Source organism: Anas platyrhynchos, chromosome 2 (genome assembly GCF_047663525.1).
Source record: "Anas platyrhynchos isolate ZD024472 breed Pekin duck chromosome 2, IASCAAS_PekinDuck_T2T, whole genome shotgun sequence".
In the NCBI taxonomy this organism is placed as follows: Eukaryota; Metazoa; Chordata; class Aves; order Anseriformes; family Anatidae; genus Anas; species Anas platyrhynchos.
In genome coordinates this window covers 143646787-143666997 of record NC_092588.1, presented here as the reverse complement: position 1 = coordinate 143666997, position 20211 = coordinate 143646787, and the positions used below count along the sequence as shown (strand labels likewise).

The following is a 20211-nucleotide window of genomic DNA, read 5'->3' as shown; positions in this document are numbered from 1 at the left end:
GGGCTTTGGACGAAAGGATAGATGCCACAACCGTGGTGACGTATTAGCACAGCTCTGAGTAAGGTGGAACCACTATTTAAACCTAAAACACACCAAAAGAAGTATAACTTTTTTGTTTTTTAACAAAAGAGGGATGACCTTCAACAATCCATTACTGAAATACGAAACACGTCACACATTTTATTGCAAATTAGAGATTCAGAACACAGGTTGCCATGAACAGAACATTTTTTTCATGTGTTCTGAACAGACTGCAAACTATTTTGTATATTACTGCTGAACAAAATTGGTATCCTTGCATATAAATAATTAAGCTTCTACTTGAACCATGTCCTGCTATCCTTGTGCCTAAGGTGTCCAACAGTGTAGCTGCTATTACACTCCGTAGCTGCCACCAGCATACAACTAGAATGAAAAATCAAAATTGACATAAATAGGACAAGGATGTAGAGAGAACCCAAGAATTTCTTCCTCTTCCCTCAACCTCAAGGTACATAAACACTGTCATCTAGCTCATTTTTCTACTAAAAGCGCCCTATTTGAGTAGTAGTTTGTGAAAAGATAATATAATTTAAAATTCAGAATGAGAATTGCATCATCCATCTCCACAGTAATTTTCTTTTGTGTAGATTAACTTCATGCTCTGACTACAAAAGTTTAAAACTAAGCTGGGATAAGGAGCATCTTGTTCACATTAACTCGACCGAATTAAGACTTAACATCTGAGCAAAGCGTTTTGCTTCTGAAGCACAAAGCACAGTTCAGTTCCTGAGCCCCACGAAGTAATAAATGTCTTAATTAATCAATGAGATATAACGGGACGCCTCCTATGCTGGGAAGTTGATTGCAGTAACAACAAACATTTCTATGCATTTCAGCGTGTAAAAACATGCAGCTGAACAAAAGCTGCCTTCTTCTGAAATTGATCACGAGGGGATGGGCAGCTTGCTCTTTCTGTTCCATCAGATCTGGTAGGAACACAAAATACCTGGTGTGATTTCACCATTCATCATTAAAGGGACTATAAAAAAAATCCCAGAAAGTACAGAGTCATAGATTCCGAGATCAGAAGAGACTGTTACGATTATCTGGCTTGACATCCTGTTCAATGCAGGCCAACACAACTCCCTGAAATGGTTTCTGCTTCACTGGCAGCAGGTCTGCTAGAAAAGCATCTAAAGTCTGGATCTTTAAATTTCCAGAGATGGCGAATCTATCATAATTATTGCAAGGGTTAAATCAGAGTTAAAAACAAACAAACAGGAAACAAAACAAAATGAAACGTTTAATATAAAGTGCTAACACGTTCTTATCAACCTAACTATGAGAACACTGGGGGAAGGAGGTATGGGGGACAATAATGCTGCGATTTGCAACAACTGCAGCTAACAGTACAGGAACAAAGTGGGCTGCCTGTTTAAAGGATTTAATGGGAAATTGGGAATAGGGAAGGAAGCATTACTCAACCCTTTCCTAGGAAACCACTAAAAGAACAGTTTGGGTTAGTTTGCTTTTTTAAAGACAAACAAAACCCAAGCTCGGATATTCATTGAAGTAAATTTGCTCTAAGTTAGGGCAACTTCAGTTACAGAAGGGATGTTCCTCCATTTATTAAAGCTATTTGAAAGATTTAATTTATTTCTAAAGAGGAAAAGATTAACAGCTAGGCTCCGTAATAAATTTCTGAGCACGATACAAACCACCACGTGACCACCATTGCAGCACGAGTGCAGAAAAGACGTTTAAAAGGCGGTATTTAGGGCATTTTAAAGCTGATCTTTCCTATGGTCCATTCATTCACGAGGCAGAGAATCTCATTCTCTCCAGTGCCTGACCCAAGGAGCTGGAGATGGTTACACACAGCCTGCTTCCCGGGCCCTGTAAGCCTCTGGAGAGGATGGCACCGCACTGCGCAGGGCAAGGGGATGCTCCACAGCCTCCTGACGGGCCTCCAGCCTAGCACAGCCTGAGGACACCTCTGCTCCTGAGGATTTAGGGGATCTATGGCACTGCTGGGTGATCCAATGAAGCAGTGGAAAGGGGAAGCATCCCAAAGTCACCTCAAGTTCAAAATGCTGCCTCAGCAGTGCCACAGGTCGGGATGGTGAATGCCAGTCGTGCTGTGGTCTTTGCATCCAGGACACGTCATCAACGAAGAGCTCTCACGGTACCTCTTAGCACTCCCTGTTCATGCTGCTCCCAGTGCACAAGTCTGCCTTGCTCCGGGCTGCAGCCACGGTGGTGCACGAAGAAATGTGCTTCTGGCCACAGGGAGCTTCACAGCTGGCTCTCTGGTGGCAGCCAGGGACAGAGGGGTCCCACGGGACCAAGAGGAAGATTTAATCATTGGGAACTTTTTCTAACAGGCCAGCTTCTAACAGACATCACGACTGCTGTCATAAAGTGCTTTGAGCTGAATCTATATAAAATTAAGCTAACAAAGCATTTTAAAAGCATAAACTCTTGCTGGCTCTCTACGAATCTTGGGCCTCTGCAAGAAAGGAGGCTGTCAGCCCACCCTGTGCTGGCTGCACGACCACATCTCACCCAGCTGGTGCTCTCACCGCAGCAGGGCGAAGCTGCCCAGATGTTGGAGCAGGTCCCACCAGAAGTAAAGGAGCATGGCACAGGGCATGAAGGCAAAACCCTGCAGGATGAGGCCATTGTAGGGCCATCTAACAACAGCATGGCAGTTTCAGTCCTTGTTTTTTTGGCTCCTAGTGGGTAAACAGAAGGCATTAGGCACCCAGCTGCCCAGGGTGCATGAGATTTTTTCACCAGGACAGACTTTGTGCCCTGCAGGGAGGCACTGTGAAGAACTTATTTCCAGGATTTTGGCAGCAAGGTGGAAAAAATTCAGGGCTCTGTTCTGGACAACTGGCAACTTCTGTTCTATTTTGGGCTCCTATCCTCACAGCATCTCATCCACATTGCAACACCAGCACAGTTGTCTAAGTTTTGCAGCAGGTGATCTCATTAATGATGCTATCTGCTTATCTCTAAATTGGCTAGCTACCAACACAGTTCCTCCCACACAAGCAAGGAAGCGAAGTGCATCTCCTCCACGCTCAGATGAGACGCAGGAGTTCTGCAAACGGTCCCGTCTCTACCCGTAGGGGCAGCCTCCTCGTTTTCTTTGCCTCACAGCCTCTTCCAAACCTTTCCCGCGTGGCCTCCTGATGCTTGGCTAAACCAGGACAGCCAGGACAGCACTCCCACCACCACATGGAGGTTATGCTCCCCCAAAACCTGCCTGAAGAACACCAGGGTGGAGCAAAGCACGTCAGCAGAGCAGCGGAACAATCCCAATGTGTGGAGACAATAGCATCACCTCCTGACCTCGCAAAAGCTGGACAACACCCCATATTTCTGGGGTGCTTGGAGGCTCATCAGCTCTTCTACACCCAGCACTCTGAGCATGAGTTGGGACACACTCCCTTGCCACGTTACTGAAGGTCTTTGTTGGAGGATGAGGTCCCGAGGCGAGAGCCTTGCGTCCTGCTTTCAGTTTCAAGCGCGTTCCGCCAGAGGAAGGGGCTTTTCCTCACGAAGCACCCCCGTCACAGCTGGGCTGGCTTCCAGTCCTGCTCTCGCCCCTTTCCTTTGTTGATTGGGAGCACTCAAATAGCCACGGAACAATGCCCAAGCCGTGCTGTATACACACAGCTCTTCCTGCCCGGCCTGCCCCGGCCCCGCCGCGCACGTACTCGGCATTGAGCACCCTGCGGCTGTGCAGGCATGGGGTATGGAGCGGCGGCCAGAGCTTCCACTGGCTGTGAGCTGCTTTGAACAGAAACACACGGGCACCTTCGCCAGTTTACTCCACGAGAGCAGCCTTCGGAAAACCAGAAAGTGCCCTGTGCGTGGAGGAACCCACCAGATCGGTGAACCCACCACAAAACCAGGCCATGTACATGGCAGAAGAAGCTGGGCTCTTTTTTTTTAAAAAACTGCTCACTTACAAAAGGAAGAGCTTCTGCCTCTCTTTTTTATTTTTATTGCTCTTGGACCGAGCTTTCCCCAGCCCCTCAGCAAGGCCCTTCTGTGACAGACCATATGAGCAAATGGCCACTTCCCACCACCCCGGTACCCTCAGGGGCCTCTCCGAGCAGGAGGCGAGCAGATGTGGACCTGCGGGCATGGAAATGGTCACTAGCAGGAAAGGATCACAGGAAGACGGTGTCACGGGTTAGGGACATGCTCAGTTACCCGCCCGGAACCCCAAAGGAAGAGAAAGCAAAGCCATGGCATGATGCTGAAACTTACCCCCCTTCTGAAGTATGAAAAGTGGACAAACCCTGAAGGCCATGGTGGTAACCAGGACCCGCTCGCCTCCCGTGGCTCCCATGGCTGCTCTCGGTGCTGCTCGAGTTGGTTTTCACCAGAGGCTTCTTGCTGTAAGCTCTCGAGTCTGCTTCGAACCCGTTCAGTGGCCTCTGAGCAGGCCTGGTGCCCGCGGTTTCACGCCGGTATCCATCGTATCTGTCCTCGTAGGAAGCAGGGGGGTTTCTAGCCAATTTGTATCCATGGGAAATCAGGAGGTCCTCCACACTGAACATATTGCGCTGCTTTCGCTCACAGCTGCGCCATCAGAGAGCTCCCTCCAGCAGGACCCATCACTGGAAGAAAAAAAAATCACACAAACAAACTGCTTTAAGCACGGGAAGGCATCCTTCATCAGCTGGCGGGCTGCTGGCTCAGGCCGTCTCACTGACGGATCCAGCGCTCATTGCAGCTTTCAGATCTCCTCCAAACCCTTGCACCAGAGGTAAACCCACCGTTTGACTCAGGTGTCTGCTTCAAAACCAGCTTTCCTCTGGCGTGCTCTGTAAGCCAGGAGGAGGGGACGGGTTACAAGGCAAGCCGCCTCTCCCAGCAGCTCTGCATATTCCAATTAAGAAGAAATGTTCACATGGAGGACAATGTATGCATGAGAAAAAAAAGTCATTATGCGACCACATGAGAAACCCAGGTAATGTCATGCAATACCTTAAATAGTCTATTTTACAGATTATTTTCTATTTGGCCTAGGCTGACCTGCTGGAAACCAGTAATTCTCAACTAGAATGACACAAAGCCTAAAGTTTCGAGCGTGCTCTGTTTTTACAGCAGGCTTTCCCTGCGAAAAACGACTGAAATCAACCTGAGGTGCCCATGTCTGTTGTGTCCCAGTGATTCCCAATCCAAGATTTTTCTCTCCGGTGACAGTCCTCAGTTCAGGACTCCAGCGGAGCTTCAGCAAACTGCATTAGCTGGCCAGAAACAATCTCTATTGTCTGTGCCCCCCTCGCTGCTTGTTATGGCGATTACAGAAAACCCATTCTTCCGTAGTTTTAAAATGCCTGGGAGGTGTTCGTCTATTCTGCAGGTCGTGCACAGCAAGGGACTGACCTGGAGATACTCCTCAGGGCTTGAACTGCACTACCAGAAAAAAAAAAGGTGCACAAATGAGAAGTAAAACAAGCAGAAATAGACTTGTTATGTAAAACATAAATCACTCCAGAGGATTTTTGCTGCGTAGGGACTTCATCTGGCACGCCTGGTGAGTGGTGTGTGTCCTTCAGAGCAGCAGGTCCACCTGAGGGACAGGAGCCCAGCGTTAGCAGCCACCCGAAAGGAGATCATCTCTGCAAAGATCACGAAAAACAAGCATGTTTTTTCAACAAGCTCTAATGCTTTTCTTGGGCAAGAGGTAAGGGAGAGCCCTCTTCACTGCTATTAACAATAATTTGGATGGAGCAACTACCGGGATGGCTGCTACGCATTTATTAGGGCTAAACCTCTCGGGCTGCCTACCCACAGAAGCCGATGGGTTGCCTTAGTACCTAAACCAGTTTCTGTGGCGCAGTGCTCCACATACTGCAGCCACCCTGCAGCTCTCCAGCTTTATCCCCATCCCCTTTTTGCTCACGCCCTGTCTGCAGGATGCCCTGGGGCCGCTGGGACCAGCCCACTGCGTGGCTCCAGGCGTGTGGAGAGCCCCTGGAGAGCACCAGGGCAGCCCATGGCATGGAAAAGCAGTGTTTTAAGGCAGAAAATTGTGCACGTTTTAAATGCAGAGCCACGATTTAGCCGGTAACCTGCAAGGCTGCAAAAGTGGCTTTGCAGCCTGCGAGCCTGCTTAGCATTGAAACCGGTTTGTCTCTGGAGCTTAATGAATCTCTTTCCTTTTCACGCAGGCAGCGCTACACACCCTTTAAAAACAGAGGAATAAAGCTCTGCGCCGAAAATATTTGAGGAGTCTCCCTTGCTAGGACAGGACTCCAAATTCTCAGTGAGTGCTCCGGGTATCGGAGCCAGCAAGCAGGCGGGGAGGAGCAGGACCCTTCCCTGCCGGAGGGGAGGGAAGGCTTTGTGGTTTATTTTTGAGTGCTGACCTAAAAAGCTGATTTTCCATCCTCCCCCTGCCCTGGACCGTGCGAGGAGCCAGGTAGGAGCAGAGCAAGGGGAACAGCTGGCTGCTAGAGCTGCTCAGCCTCTAACGAGAGGAAGATCCGATGTGACTACCAGGGACGGCAGAAAGCCCATCGCAGGTGCAAGGAAGAAATGTGCTTTTCCTGCTATTATTGTCAGGCTGGAGCATGGCTTAACCCCCTCGCTGCCTCCTGCTGCAGCCACAGGGACATCGGGGAGGCAAAGGCAAAGGGACAAGGCACCCCCAGCCGTGGGGCTCGCTCTGATCCCCTTTTTGGTGAGGAGGAGCAAAACCCACAGAACATCAACCCTGTCAGCACCCGATGCCCACAGGGACACCGGACATCTTTCCAAAACTGGCTGCAGCGCTGGGACACTCTTCCCACCCTCCCTTGGATAAATAAATCTAAAAAAAAAACTAAAATCAAAGGGATCGGACCGGCAGGAGTAGCAAAACCATGGCTGCGGTGCCGTCCTGTAAATAATCCGTGAGACTGGGCCAAAGAGTAAAGGCTGCGCAGAGCTTCTAATTCGAGGCAAGATCAACAAGGCTGCAAAACAGTTTGTTTTTCCAGCACTCGGTTGTTTTGTTTGCCAATGACATCAGTGCTTTTCTGATAGGGTTTGCTTCCTGAGGATGCCTGCTATCTTGCCAGGGTTTCCGACTTGTCCCCGTCAGCCGGTACAGCCCCGCACCGAGCTGCAAACCGGGGCCAAGCTTTTCTCTGGAAACTTCTTCACGGTGCTGTCAGATGGAGAGGAGCGAGCGCGGGCTGAGCTGCGGAAATCTGCGTGGCCTGTGTGCCACTGAGTCCTCTGTGGCCTTCAGGGCAGGCTCTCGGCGTGCTCCTTCGCTTGGTGCTGATCCTGGGGGAGCACCCACGCAGTTCAGCGGGATGCCAGAAGGGACAGGGAAGTGGCCTGGAGCTGGCTGCTCTCTGTCACACCTCTTGCTACTTCAAGTGGAAGGTGGCAACCCTCAAATTGTTCGAACACCACCCCTGGAAGTCCTTCTTGCACCCAACTCTCCCTATTCCACCTCTGCATCACTATTTACACTATTTTGCAAGCAATTCTGTGCAACTTGACAGAAAGGAAAGTAACCAAGGGGCATTGCTCACGTTGCAAAACGAAGCACACAGCCATCATGAATTGCCAAAATCGAGGCACCCTGAACAACCCAACGACTTGCTGCTGGCTGTGATTGCGTGCCTCCGGGCTGCTGAAGTCTGCAGGACTCCTGCCTCTGCTGATGCACGGGGCAGGTGGTGCTGTTCTTCATGGGCTTTATCCACAGCAGCTATCCAGACACTGCTCTGAAGACGGAGCTACTAACAGGCATCTGAATTACAAAGCGTATTATCTAGATGGGTCACACATTAAGCTAGCTTATCTTCACTCACTTCTCTTAGCGTGCGCCGTGACTTTATTCTCATTTTATATCAGACACGTGCCAGACAGCAGTATTTATGTAGACAGACTAAAGTGAAAACAGCCCTCTCCGTTCTAGGAGCCCAGCCTGAAGTGGCTGCAAGCAGATTTTTCTGAAGCACAGGGTTAAAACGGAACAAGGTATGTTGAAAGCAACAAGCAAGAGGCCAAGGGGCTGCAAGGTGTGCCACGTGTGGCCAGCCAGGTGCCCACACGACGAAGGAAACCATGGGGTTACCCAACAAGCTGGTTGCAGTAATTAGTCTAACTCCGTCCCTCTGCCCACCTAATCCAGCACCAACATGTTTGGCCAAGCAGCCTGCATCTCCCTCCCACCCTGGTGGTTTCTTACCTCTCTGCACACCGCTGCCTTCATTCCCTGTTCTTTGGGAAACCGAGGAAAAGTTTCCCTGGGCAAAGCTGGGGCTGCGCAGGCACACTCTGCTCACACATCCATGGGAGCAACGAGGGCACCAGCACTGCACCAGAGGCTGTGAGATGCTGATGGATGTGAGGTTAAAAACTTGGGAAAACGGAGCGTCCGGAATCAGAGACAGGTCTGCTGAGAACAACACGCAGATGTCTCCGAGCCTTGTAACCATAGATCCTGCTCCTGACCGTGATGGCACCACAGCTCCCAACCAAGAAGCTGGAAGGTTTCTTTCCCCGTTTTAATGTGGGCAAAACAACATTCCTCCTCTCCTTCCTCCTCTCCCTAGTTTTTCTTGGAAATGGTTGAATTGGTTTGGCTGACGCTATTAGAATAAATTTAGCCTGAGAGAGACACACAACCTGAAAGTCTCAGATGAAGCGATAAAAGCCCGACAGAATACAGCAATGGAGAACAGGTTCTTGGAGTTGAAGTTACAATACTAGATGGTACTACGAGCTTAGACTAAATATAACCCTGAGCTACATCCCAGGAGAATATCCAAGCCTTTGTCCATTGTAATCTCTCCTGTTTTCTCACTCTGTTTTTGCATGTGTGCATACGAGACAGCTTATCAAAACCACACACACTCCGTGAGACGTTTACCTTGATCCTTTTGGAGAGGGATGGTGCTGCAAAGGGCAGGCTGCTCCTCAGCTGTACCTGGCGTGCCGAGCCCCTGCCCTCCGCTCAGAACCACAGGTGATGTGGAAAGAGCCGGCACCACGTTTGATTGCCAACAGACAGACGTTCAGATGGTAAAGAAGAAATTCGTTAATGGAAGTCGGATGCGTTCAGCTCAGTGGGCCCTAATTAAGCGCAGGCCTGGAGTAAGGAGGGAGCAGGGATGTAGCCAGAGCAGCCTCCAAACCATTCGCAAATACCTCCTAGAAGCTCTCAGAGGATGGGCGAAGGGTGAGCATTATCTAACTTCAAACAAAACGGGGAAAGAGACAGATCTGAGGTATCATAGACCAAACAGCCTGGCTTTGATACCAACTCAGACAGATTATTCAAGCCACTTGTAAATACTTCTGGTAGGTGTTGATTTATCACGGAGCAGGAGGGAGAGGGGACGAGCGTGCGGCCCAGCAGGAGCAGCGCCATTTCCAGCTCCCTGCAACCCTGCAGCTGCATCCACTCCCACACGATAAAGTTGTAAGAAAACAGAAAACACAGACTTGTCAAGAGCAAATTAAGTCTAATCAATGTAATTTTCTTCTTCAGCAGAGTTGGTAGCGTAGTGACTAGGGGGAAAATACAGAAGTTGCACGTTGGAAGGAGGAAAACTTTGGATGGATGCATGTGACAGTTTTATACGCAAAGCAGGTGAATACGATTTATGTATAATATATTATCGTAGGTGGATATACAAATGTTCCAAATCTGCACTCAAGGAATAGTGAGTAAATTAAATGTCAGCCTGAAAAGACACACAAGGGCTCTGCCGGGGGTTTTGCTCTATTCAGTATTTCCATTAATAACTTGTAAATTAGAATAAGGATTACAATTACAAATCAGTAGGGAGTGCTATGAGCATTTTCAGGGATTACAATTAGAATAAAATCTTAATAAATTAGAGAACCTATCCGAAGCGAATGACAGATTCAATACAGGCAGGTGCAAAGCACCACGCCGAAGAAGGAAGATGTGTAAGTACAAAACGGAGCGGTACAGCAGGAGGGTCTCGGGGCCTAGAGCCACACAGAAAAAAGGCATCAAGAACAGTGCAGGACTTGGCACCCAGAGGCGAGTATGTTTGGAGACACCCCAGGAGGAGCATCTCATGTCAGGCTGTCCTGCTCCTCTCTGTGCCCAGCCCCGCACCCAGTCCTGGGCCCTGCCTCCAGCTGCTCCCTGCCAGCCACTGGCAGGAGTGATAAAAGGGTTACGGAGTGCGACCCCTAGAGAAAAGGCTACAAGAAGAGGCCTTGTTTAGCCAGAGGACAAGGGAGGAGGGATTGGGGTGAGAGAACGAGACGTGATAACAGGTTTCAGAGATGTCAGGCTGCTAGCAGGCAGCGATAATCTTGTCCCGCTCCCTGCTGATGTAGGAACCTGAAGGGATTGCCTCAGCAGGCAGCACGGGAGGCTTGGGTTAGGCATCAGGAGAGACTGTCTAGCCATGAGGATAGTCAGACACTGGGAAGCTACAAATCTCCACCAACAATGGTCTTCGAGAACAGGCTGAAGGGACATCTATCAGCAACAGTGGAAATAAAGCAGATCCTGACCTGGACACAAGGGATTTGGGACAGAAACTAAACAGTTTGACATTCCTCCACCCTCCTCCCACCCCCAACCCCAAAGGTATTGTTTTGTTGAAATGCCCCACACCTGTAATTCTGAATATTTGACTAGACGACGTATTTCTTGTTTCCCTCTTGATTCCTCAGCTGCAGCTTGCTGGCCTCCACTCTCTCCTAGGGGCCTACCCTCACACGAGCGCCATTGTGCCTCCACCGCGAGCCTCATGCAGATGAGGAGGACCAGCACACGGCTCTTTGGGACGTGAAGTCCCAAAACGAGCACAAGGCACAAAAAACACCACACGCTGAAGGAGCTTGCACACAGAAGGGGCAGCAGATGACCCAAGCGGAGGCACGAGGACGGGTCCCGACCAGAGGACTGGGGTCAGATCTGGACACACAGCACCAGACAGAGCTTCAAGGCCATTCCCACTACAGCTAACACCACACCAAGGGTTTCAAAGCCACTAAATGCAAAATCACCTCTGCTGAGCACACGTGAAGACGTGCCACAGTCATTGCTGGGAGATAATTCAGTGTTAGGGCGGCTCCACAGGCCTTCCCAAGCGAGTCTCTCTCATTTACCTCACAGAAACGAAAAAGAAATCTCTGAATTTTGTGTTTAATCCGCATTACCTATGGGCAGGAGGGTTCACATTTTTTTTCTGTAACACAGAGGTTCACAGAAAGGGAAAATTATAGCTCACGTCCTCTCTGCAGCCTTCGAGCAAGAAGTCCTCACTGAAATCACCAAGGAGCCGAGCCAGAGAGTAAATGAATGATCCAAGGTGGCTCCAATAAAATTAGGAAGTGGGGAGGAGGAGAGGAGTGAGTGTTAAAGAGTTTATCTATCTGGAAGAAGGTAGTTATTCCTGTCTTTTATCTCGCTGGCACAGATGTATCAGCAAACCCACCAGGGTATGAGAGAGAGCACCGAGCACCGCCTCCGCTGGGGGAGGCCGTAACGAGTGACTGCTGCTCTCCCCCTCTGCTGGGTTTCAGGTCAGGTTTTGAGGCTTGCCTTCTTGGATTTGCCAAGAAAAAAATGGCAAAGAGCTAGATTTATTTTTTTTAAGTGCTGTGGGTGTTTGAGTATTGGGTTCACATGATGATGAAATACGTGTCCGATGGTGCGTGGCTGGGAGGTTGGAGCTGAGCTAGTGCTGATTTTTAAATTTGCTGTAGCCTAACCCAGCGCTGACTGAGCATTCATTTGCTCAGGCTCCGAAGCATCCGAAGAGAAATAAAGGCAGAAACGGGGAGAGGAAACGTCCAGGCATGCACAGACACCACTGCTCGTGTTAGCTGGTTTTCAAAACGTCAACAGCTCGCTCCCACCGAGGACAGAGCTGCACACTGCTGCACTGAAATCCGTCCAGATTTTCTTCAGAGAAGGAGCAATTGTTAAAGAGCGCTCGCTGCTACTCTGCACGGCAGATATAACGAGTTCTTAGACCAATTGGCAGCATATGGTATATTTCCCCAAATGACAGCTTTTGTTTGTCGCAAGAAGAGAACAAAATAGTACATTTATTAAACAAAGCGTAATTAGCTAACTCTTTCCCTGCCCAAAAGGAGCAATAGAGAATATTTTTTAAAACCCAGACGAATGTTTCCGTGCAGTTATGACACTTCTGTACAGAGAGATCCATCAGGGTTGTGGTGGAACAAAGCAAATGTAATCACATTTGTTGTTCACATCCTAAAATCAGGCTGCTAGGGGCTAATCATCTCACCTCAAATACCTGTGGGCAAAGTGCTAATAAGCAACTCCCACACTAAAACTGCGTGAGCTTTTATTTTTTTTTGTAATTGTTTTTTAACAGAAACACTCTCATTTGTATAATGCAAAATAAAAAATAAAAAAGGATGTCAATAATAACTGTATTGAATGTTTATAAGTAAAAATTTCTAATAAGGGATCCATCACGGGGCCGAATGTCTTTGAGGTGACGGTGACATGACTTACAGAGCCTGGGCTTTGTGATCAAAAGGATTACGCACATTAGCATCCTACTAATCACAGCAGGACGGGCCGGCCCATCAGGCCAGGGCTCACGGAGGAGCGATCCGCAAACAAACACTTTCTCCCGCTCACAACTGAGGCTGGGAGTGGAGGCGCTCCAGGCTTGGCATGGTCTTCTCCTCTTTCAAAGAGATAAGGATTGTGTCTGCTGGGGTAAATAAATTCTCAGCGTAGCCTTACACGTCTGTTTGTTTACTCATTTTCAGACATTACCATCCTCTCCTGTGCTGTTATCCCTTTTATATTACCCTTGTATGTATAATTGAGTGCCCTCTCTTCTGGATTGACCCTTTGCTTCTTCCTGTATTATAGACATCTTTGATCTTCCTTTCTTGCGTCTGTGTGTCCTGCCTTGTAGTCTCAGCAGGATTTCCCCCCGACCCTTTGCACTACTAGAAAATAAAAGCCAAGTAGCACTTGAGAGCATTAGTGTTAGAAAAAAAAGTAAGACAGGCACCTCTCCTATACACTGGTAGGGTATGTACAGAGGGGTGAAAGGCGGCACAGATCCCTAGCGCAGAGCCCCAGGGACCAAAAAGTCCAGCAGCAAGCAGCGTGGTGGGGTAAGAGGACCTATCCTAAAGCTTCAGAAATGGCTGGTAAATTTTCCCTTCCCTTGCCCCACCATCTGAGATGGTCCAAGTTATGTCTGACGACTTCTATTAATATCCCAACTGCAATACACTTGGGCGACAAAGAGTCTGCTGCCCATTTTTGTTCTCTGCAGGCACTGCCAATACCAGAAGAACTGCGGGTTATCTCTACGTAGATGTGAAAAGATGCCATCCGTTCACATAGAGACCTTAACGACCACATCAAGACCACTGGAAGGCTGACCAGCCCCTTCCTTTGTCGCTGGAACCGGTGAGTAAGCTTCCCCAGCAAGCCCCAGTCCACTGGCTCTTAAAACAAAGCACAATAGCAAGGTTGCAGAAAGTGAGATAACCCTTTCCACTCAAGCAGTGAAAAACAACATCTGTTAAAAAACAAATAAACTGGTGTAATGGCTTCAGCAAGAGACCCAGAGGATTTTAGAGATGCAGCTCTTGTTTGGGTCGACACATTGTGAAAAGCAAATTACAAGAGAACAATTGTTTCATACCAAGCTCTCCCACCCCTGAACTCCCTCAAGGTTAATTAGGATGGCCTTTGGCCAAATTAATTAGAAGATCTGGACAGGACTTTGCTCTGCAGTCACAACTAGTTCCAAGGTGACCGAGAAGTTCAGAAATGCATCACCTCCCAAATAAAGTCTGCTTGGCAAAAACCAAGCCCACATGTGCCATGTCATTTCTCTGGCAATCAGGAGCAACGCTTAAAAGTAACCTTTTCCTACCCAGGCGGCGAAGGGCAGAAGATTTTCTGCACCCTTCCCACTGAACAATATGCCCTTGTTTATTTTCTGTGTGCTTTTTAGGTCACAAGAGGCCAGTGAAATTATGCATCGAAAGAACAATATAGCAGTGTGACATGCCACTGGACACACACGGCCAGGCAGGCTCTGAACGAGCAGTATTTTCTAGGAGCTGGCGAACACACAGCAAGGAGAGAGCATGAACATCACCAGGCAAAGGATGCAGAAACGGGGCCGAACCTTCGAAACAACAGCCTGAGCTGGCATTTTGCAGCACGCTGTGCCCGGTGGGACACCCTAGGGAGCATCCTGCCTCCAGGGCTAGGAGCTGCCCAGGGCAGCAACCTGCCTAGGTCCTCTCCTTACTCCTGCTGCCCTCAGCATCCTCGGCAAAGGGGCTAGCTGGCAGGACCACACTTTTTCCTCCACGTACCTGGGCGTGCTGTATAACTGCAAGAACATGACAGGGTAGGGCAGGTCTGGCCTCGGTGATTACAAACTGGAAGCGCTGGGACAAACTGAGGCTCTCGCAGCGGCTGCATCCCTTAACTGCACAGCCCTTCTCTGTCATTAATGCCATCGTTTTCGGTCTGAAGCTGGAAGGTTGCTATTTTCCCCGTGCCTGCTCCCCACGAGCAGCAGCAGCCCTTCTGGGCAGAACCAGAACTTTTGAAGCAATGAGAAGAAAACGCTGCAGCTCACGGGAAGAAGCAGAGCTGAATGCTTCTCGCAGGGCACAATTCTCATCGTCACCGGCCAAGGTTTAACGCCTTGCCTGTGCGGATCAGCCTGAGCGCTCAGTTAGATCATATCTGCACTTGGGGTAACCCAACATGCAGGGTCCCCGACACACAAAAAAGAAAAAAAAAAAGAAAAAAAAAAAAGCTATTATTCTCAACTCTTGACAAAACAGGGAGAAAAAAAAAAAAAGGAAAAAAAATATTTAATAGATGCAAGAGCCCACTGGCATGGACCTAGGGACAGAGTGAGGCCGCCCCTTGTAATCCTGAGCCCATACCCAAGTGCCATACGGGCGCAGACCCCTTCTGACACCGCAGCGCTGATCCCCTCCGTCACAGCAAGCGCTTTGGGACAGGGAAAAGGGAAACCAACCACCAGACCCCAACAACTGCCGTGCAGACACGAGCCCAGACCCCCAAAGGGGAGCCTGCTGCTGCTCCCCCCCCTGCAGCCACCCCGCACCGCGGGGACCCCTGCGGGCTGCTCCAGCCGCGGCCCCCCCCAAACCTCCCCGGGGGAGCTGGGGGGCTGCCGGCGGACCCCCCTTTCACCGAGGGGTCCCAGCAGGTGCAGGGTGACCCCACAGCCTCCTGCAGCTCGTCCCCGAGCTCCCCCAACCCCATGCCCGTTCCCCCCCCCCCCCCGGCACTCACCGCTCCGCGGCAGCCGGGAGGCGCCGAGCCTGCGGGGCCCGCCACCCGCGGCGGGGCGGGACGGGGCGGGACGGGCTGGGATGGGCTGGGACGGACTGGGACGGACTGGGATGGGCTGGGATGGGCTGGGACGGGCTGGGATGGGACGGGAGGAGCGGGGCGGAGCGGCCGCGGGAGGCCTGTGAGGAGCGGCTGAGGGAGCTGGGGGGGGTTTGGGCTGGGGAAGGGGAGGCTGAGGGGAGAGCTCATTGCTCTCTGCTGCTGCCTGAAGGGAAGGGGTGGGGAGCTGGGGTCGGGCTCTTCTCACAGATAACCAGTGATGGGACTAGAGAGAATCTCAAGTTGCGCCAGGGGAGGTTTAGATTGGAAATGAGGAGATATTTCTGCTCAGAAAGAGCAGTCAGGCACCGGGACGGGTTGCCCAGGGAGGTGGTGGAGGCACCGTCCCTGGGGGTGTTCAAGGAAAGGTTGGACCTGGTGCTCAGGGACATGGTTTAGTGGGTGACATTGGTGGTAGAGCGATGGTTGGACCAGATGATCTTGGAGGTCTTTTCCAACCTTAATGTTTCCCTGATTCTATGACTGCAGCCCACCCAGCACAAGCCTGCTCACCAGGAGCTGGGGACACGTCCAGCACCTGTACATCCCTCCGGGAAGGTGACACAGAAGGGCCTGACCCCGGAGCCCTGCAGGGAGCACACTCCCATGTGGGCACTTGATGGAAAATATCAACTTTCCCTGCACGGGGATGAGCTGCAGAAAGAGTCTAGCAAAGAGGGAGAGGGATCAGCACACGTCCTTCTTCAGCTGCCACGTCTGCTGGCCTGGGCAGACCGCATGCCCAAAGGGCTCGTCCTCGCCATGGTTTTCACTGTCACACTTTGAAGCATTATTGGTTGCCTGCTTCCCCACCTCTTCACTCCCCATCATTTAGTCAGCCTTGAGAAACAGGTGAATCATTTGAAAATCTACTTCAGTTTAATGATGCTCTGGAAAGGGTATGTTTGTGAATCATTTACTTCAGCAATTCCTTGGGCCTGCCAACTGCTCGCCATGTCTTAATTGACTTTTACCCTAGGCCATCAAAGCACTTCACACATGTTCACAAACAGAGCCCTATTCAATACATGCTCTGGCGAAGAGTGGGGAAGCAGGGGCTGGAAGTTCAGCGATAACTCCAGGAGCTGGGCAGGAGAGTCCAGAACCAGGTGCAGGTTCCTGGTGCCCTGCTTTCGGTGTAATCATCATTGTCCTGCTTTTCTTCAGGCATCTCCTTTCACCTTCCAGCAGCGAGGCTCTGTGCCTGCAGCCACTGGCAAACGAAGCATCCCCAAGGGCAGCACGTCTGGTGGCAGGGGGACCTGCAGCAGGACCCCGTGCAGCACCTCACCTCCCGCCCTGCGGGGCACCCGTGCAGCTCCCGCAGCTTTGCTGGTCAGGTAGCCCTGTATTTTGCCCACAGCAAAGCCTTGTGGCTGGCAGTAAATGAGCAGAAAGACTGGGTTTTGTCAGAGCACAGCTTCATGTGGGCGTGATGGTAGCACAGGTTTCCATCAAAGAGGCCTTGCTGGCACTAGTTAAGGTTTATTATTTTAATATCTTGACGCTGACAGGCAAATTGGGAGGTGTTTTTTTAATACCTGTCTCTACTGTCTTGTATGAAAAAATAAATAAAAATTCAGGATGATTTCCTCATCTGCATGGCTGCAGCTCGGGGCTGTTTGCTTGGCTGTAAGAGATGGTCCTGCTGACATCCCTCCTTCCTGAGCCCAAACCTCCCTGTTGGGGGTTAGGACACAGAGTGAGTGCTGCAGCACTGGGAGCTGGTGGGGGGCACCAGCTGGAGCAGCCCCTCCGGAGGAGGAAGCCTGTGTCATGTTCTGAACAATGTCAACGTGAAGGGAAGGGTCATGTCCTTGCCCTCGGGAGTTCACTGCCTGCAGAGAGCACGGTAAAAGCACACAACGCAGCACACCCCAAAGCCAGGTGCTGTTTGCATCTCTGCGTTTGGGGGTATTTTTGTTGTTCCTCTTCTGAGGGTACGTGGTGGGCTGCAGAGGGAGGTGCAGCCCTTGAATGATGGCACTTCTGCAAAGTTGTTAGGAGTCCTGCACTCTCCGGAGGTTGCCTTAAAGTCAAAAGGCCTTGAAATGAGAAACAGCTTTCCTCCTAAAACAAAGAGAACAGCCACCTGTGCTTCTGGCTCTCCTGTTACAGAGAAAAGCCTGAAAACACGACCTGGACATAGCCCTGTGGCCTGACACCAGAAAGCAAATCGCATCATTTTCAAGATGATCTGGGCATTCTCTCAGGCTGGATTCACAATTAGCGACTGTGAACAGCTGCAGCCCCAAATCCCATGTAAGGGGGGCTGAGCAGAGGACTGGTATATGGCACGAAGACATGGGACTGCGGCTGGGGAGCTCCGAGTGCTCTGCCCCTCCACAGCAACGTGGCTTTTGGGGACTTTTTTTGCCCCTCCTGCATCTTGCCCTCAGCCTGCTAGCAAGGAGACTCCTGGAGCAGATGGAGCTTCTGGTTTTTCCCCAGCTCAGTGCCCAGATCGGTGGGGTCGTGGTCTCACTCAGGTGGAGAAGGGCAAGGATGCTTGGAGAAAGGCAAAGATAAGGAAAAGCAGAGGAGGGAGGAAAGCAATTCTGCTTTTTTTTGGTGTGTGATGGCAGTAAATGTGCATGGCTGGTGGAGCATTGCTCCCCTGCAAAGCCCACGGTCCTGTGGAGATGTTCCTACCCTGGCTCTTTCTGGAGAAGGGGACCACAGTCGGACCTTCTTCTGTTTGGCACTCCCAACCTAAAACAGCTGTAAGAACTAAATGTGCCTGCGAGAGAAACATACAACTGGGGGCTGCAGAAGAGAAAAGAGCCCTGAAGCCTCTGGGACAGGGCTCGGCCACTGAGGGCTCTTGAGATGGGTGAAAATCATGGAAAACAGGAACGTACAAACGCAGGAGAGCCAGGCCAGATGGGGGAAATACAGATGGATTCATGTGCAGGGAGGGGAAAAGGAAAAACACGGCGCATGCTGCACACTGGCCAGCTCCTCAGCCCTAGCGCTGCTGCTGGCCATGGCTGTGTGATGAGTGAATGGGAAGTTCTGGTCTGCTCGGTGCAAGTTATTGCTGCTTTATGCCTTTATAATTCACTCTGGCTTGAACGCCTCCCTCGCCAGGACTCCTCTGTGCTTTGTGTCCCATCATCAGCACTGCTGCTCAGGGCCAGGGCAGTCGTGCCGTCCCTACCTAGCTTGTTGCAAGCTTTCAGCCTTCTATCTTTAAATGATCTTGTGTCAGTGATTTTTACCTCGAGGTCAACCAGATTCCATCAGATTTTGGTGTGGTTTTAAGTGACTAGGTACATTAATTATTCCCCGAAACGCAGTAACAGCGTTTGTCTTAGATCCAGTTGCTGGGGATGTATTTAGGAACACATGCTGAAATCACCACATACCTGAAGTTTACCATAACTAACTAGCCACAGATGTGCTATTAAAACCCTGCTTATTTTTTTCCTCTTGTCCGTCCTATAGGGCATGTTGCAGCCATGATATATGAAACTTTCTTAGAACAGATGCTATTCATAAACAAAACAGATATTACACTTTTGCAAGAAAACACAAGTAATGTCACATTACTCCTCCCGCCAGTAATCACCTGTTTATAGAATTGGCACCTCTTCAGTTTGGAACAGAGGAGCTTCAGATATTTTATAGCTACATCAAGGGAAACACTAAGCATTGCCATGGAGAGGAGATGTTTTCGTTTGTCCTCCTTACTTCTTTAGCTGTATTTTGAGCTGATATTTGGGAATTCAGTTCCTTAACTACTTCACCACTTCCTAAGTGTCCCAGAGCAGTGGGTCAGTGCACTGCTGGCATGTAGTTTCCTTTAGATATAAGGACTAAGTGAGCATCTGTATGACACCCAAATGCATGTTGGAGGTTAGAAAACATGGATAAAAAAGAAAAAAATAAAAAAGTAATTAACCCAGAAGAACTGTTCACACACACTGTGTGTGAAGACACCTGAACATTGAGAAGGCTGCTGAAGAGGTTGAGGTGTGGCACGCAAATTACCCTTCAAATTTTAGCTGTTTTACATTTGGGAAAATTAGGTAGTGTTTCTAAAACTTTTGAAGTGCTAAATATTGTTAAAACAATCCTTGCAGCTCTTTTATTCAAGGACTTGGCTCGGGGTGCTCAGGAAATATGAATGAGCTTCTCATCACAACACCCCGGAGAGGTGGGAAGTTCTAACAGGAATTGCTCCCATCACCCAGACGGGGAACACAACTGTTAGGCCTAATTTTTCAGAAGAGCCTTCTGACTAAAATATTTGTACAGTCGTTCAGCTGAAAAGCTCTCAAGAAGGGCTGGGAGCTCCAGCAGGCCTCCCGGGAAGGTGCTGGGGATGGAGAAGAGGCCGGAGAAGGCAGGGGTGGATCAAAGGGGAATAGTTGTGTGATAGCAAAGAATATTGGTGCTGGATCCGGCCTACTTTTCCTAGTTTGAAATTTGGATGCCCAAGGGTATACAAACAGTACACTAGAGACACTATTGCATCTCTGCTGATGCTCACAAGGGCTTTGATGGCCACATCATCGTTTCTGCTAATGATCCACGTGTCACTCATTAGGGAGTGAAGTCTTGCAGACGAGGTCACGGCTGAGAACAGACATTTGAGATGTATACAACAGAGAAGTGGTCTTTTTGCAAGCATGGGACAGGTTTTAGCTGTATTTCTCTAGTCAAAAAGCAGGGGTTAGCAAGGGCTGTGATCCCACTAACATCACCGTGGAATATTCTGATGAAAGCACGCTTCAAATAAAGTAAAAGAAGAACGGGCTCTGGTAGGATCTCATATTTTACCACAAGATCTTGATGGTCTAAATGCCTGC

At 49.9% G+C, this 20211-nt stretch overlaps 1 protein-coding gene across 5 annotated transcripts in view; it reads right to left on the bottom strand.

Annotated features, from left to right (window-relative positions):
- Positions 1-20211, bottom strand: part of JCAD (junctional cadherin 5 associated) — a 50488-nt gene that overhangs the window by 9023 nt on the left and 21254 nt on the right. Inside the window, exons 1-2 of one of the 5 annotated variants that reach the window (XM_027450559.3) lie at positions 15299-15420; positions 4267-4619 (exon numbers count right to left, since the gene is read on the bottom strand). In XM_027450559.3, the coding sequence (XP_027306360.3) occupies positions 4267-4559 (293 nt within the window). In that variant the 5' untranslated portion in view covers positions 4560-4619; positions 15299-15420. Of the gene's footprint in view, positions 1-4266; positions 4620-4778; positions 4925-14337; positions 14692-15298; positions 15421-20211 lie in introns of those variants that run through there. The other 4 variants (XM_072033733.1, XM_072033734.1, XM_072033732.1 and 1 more) reach the window with 4 other exon arrangements.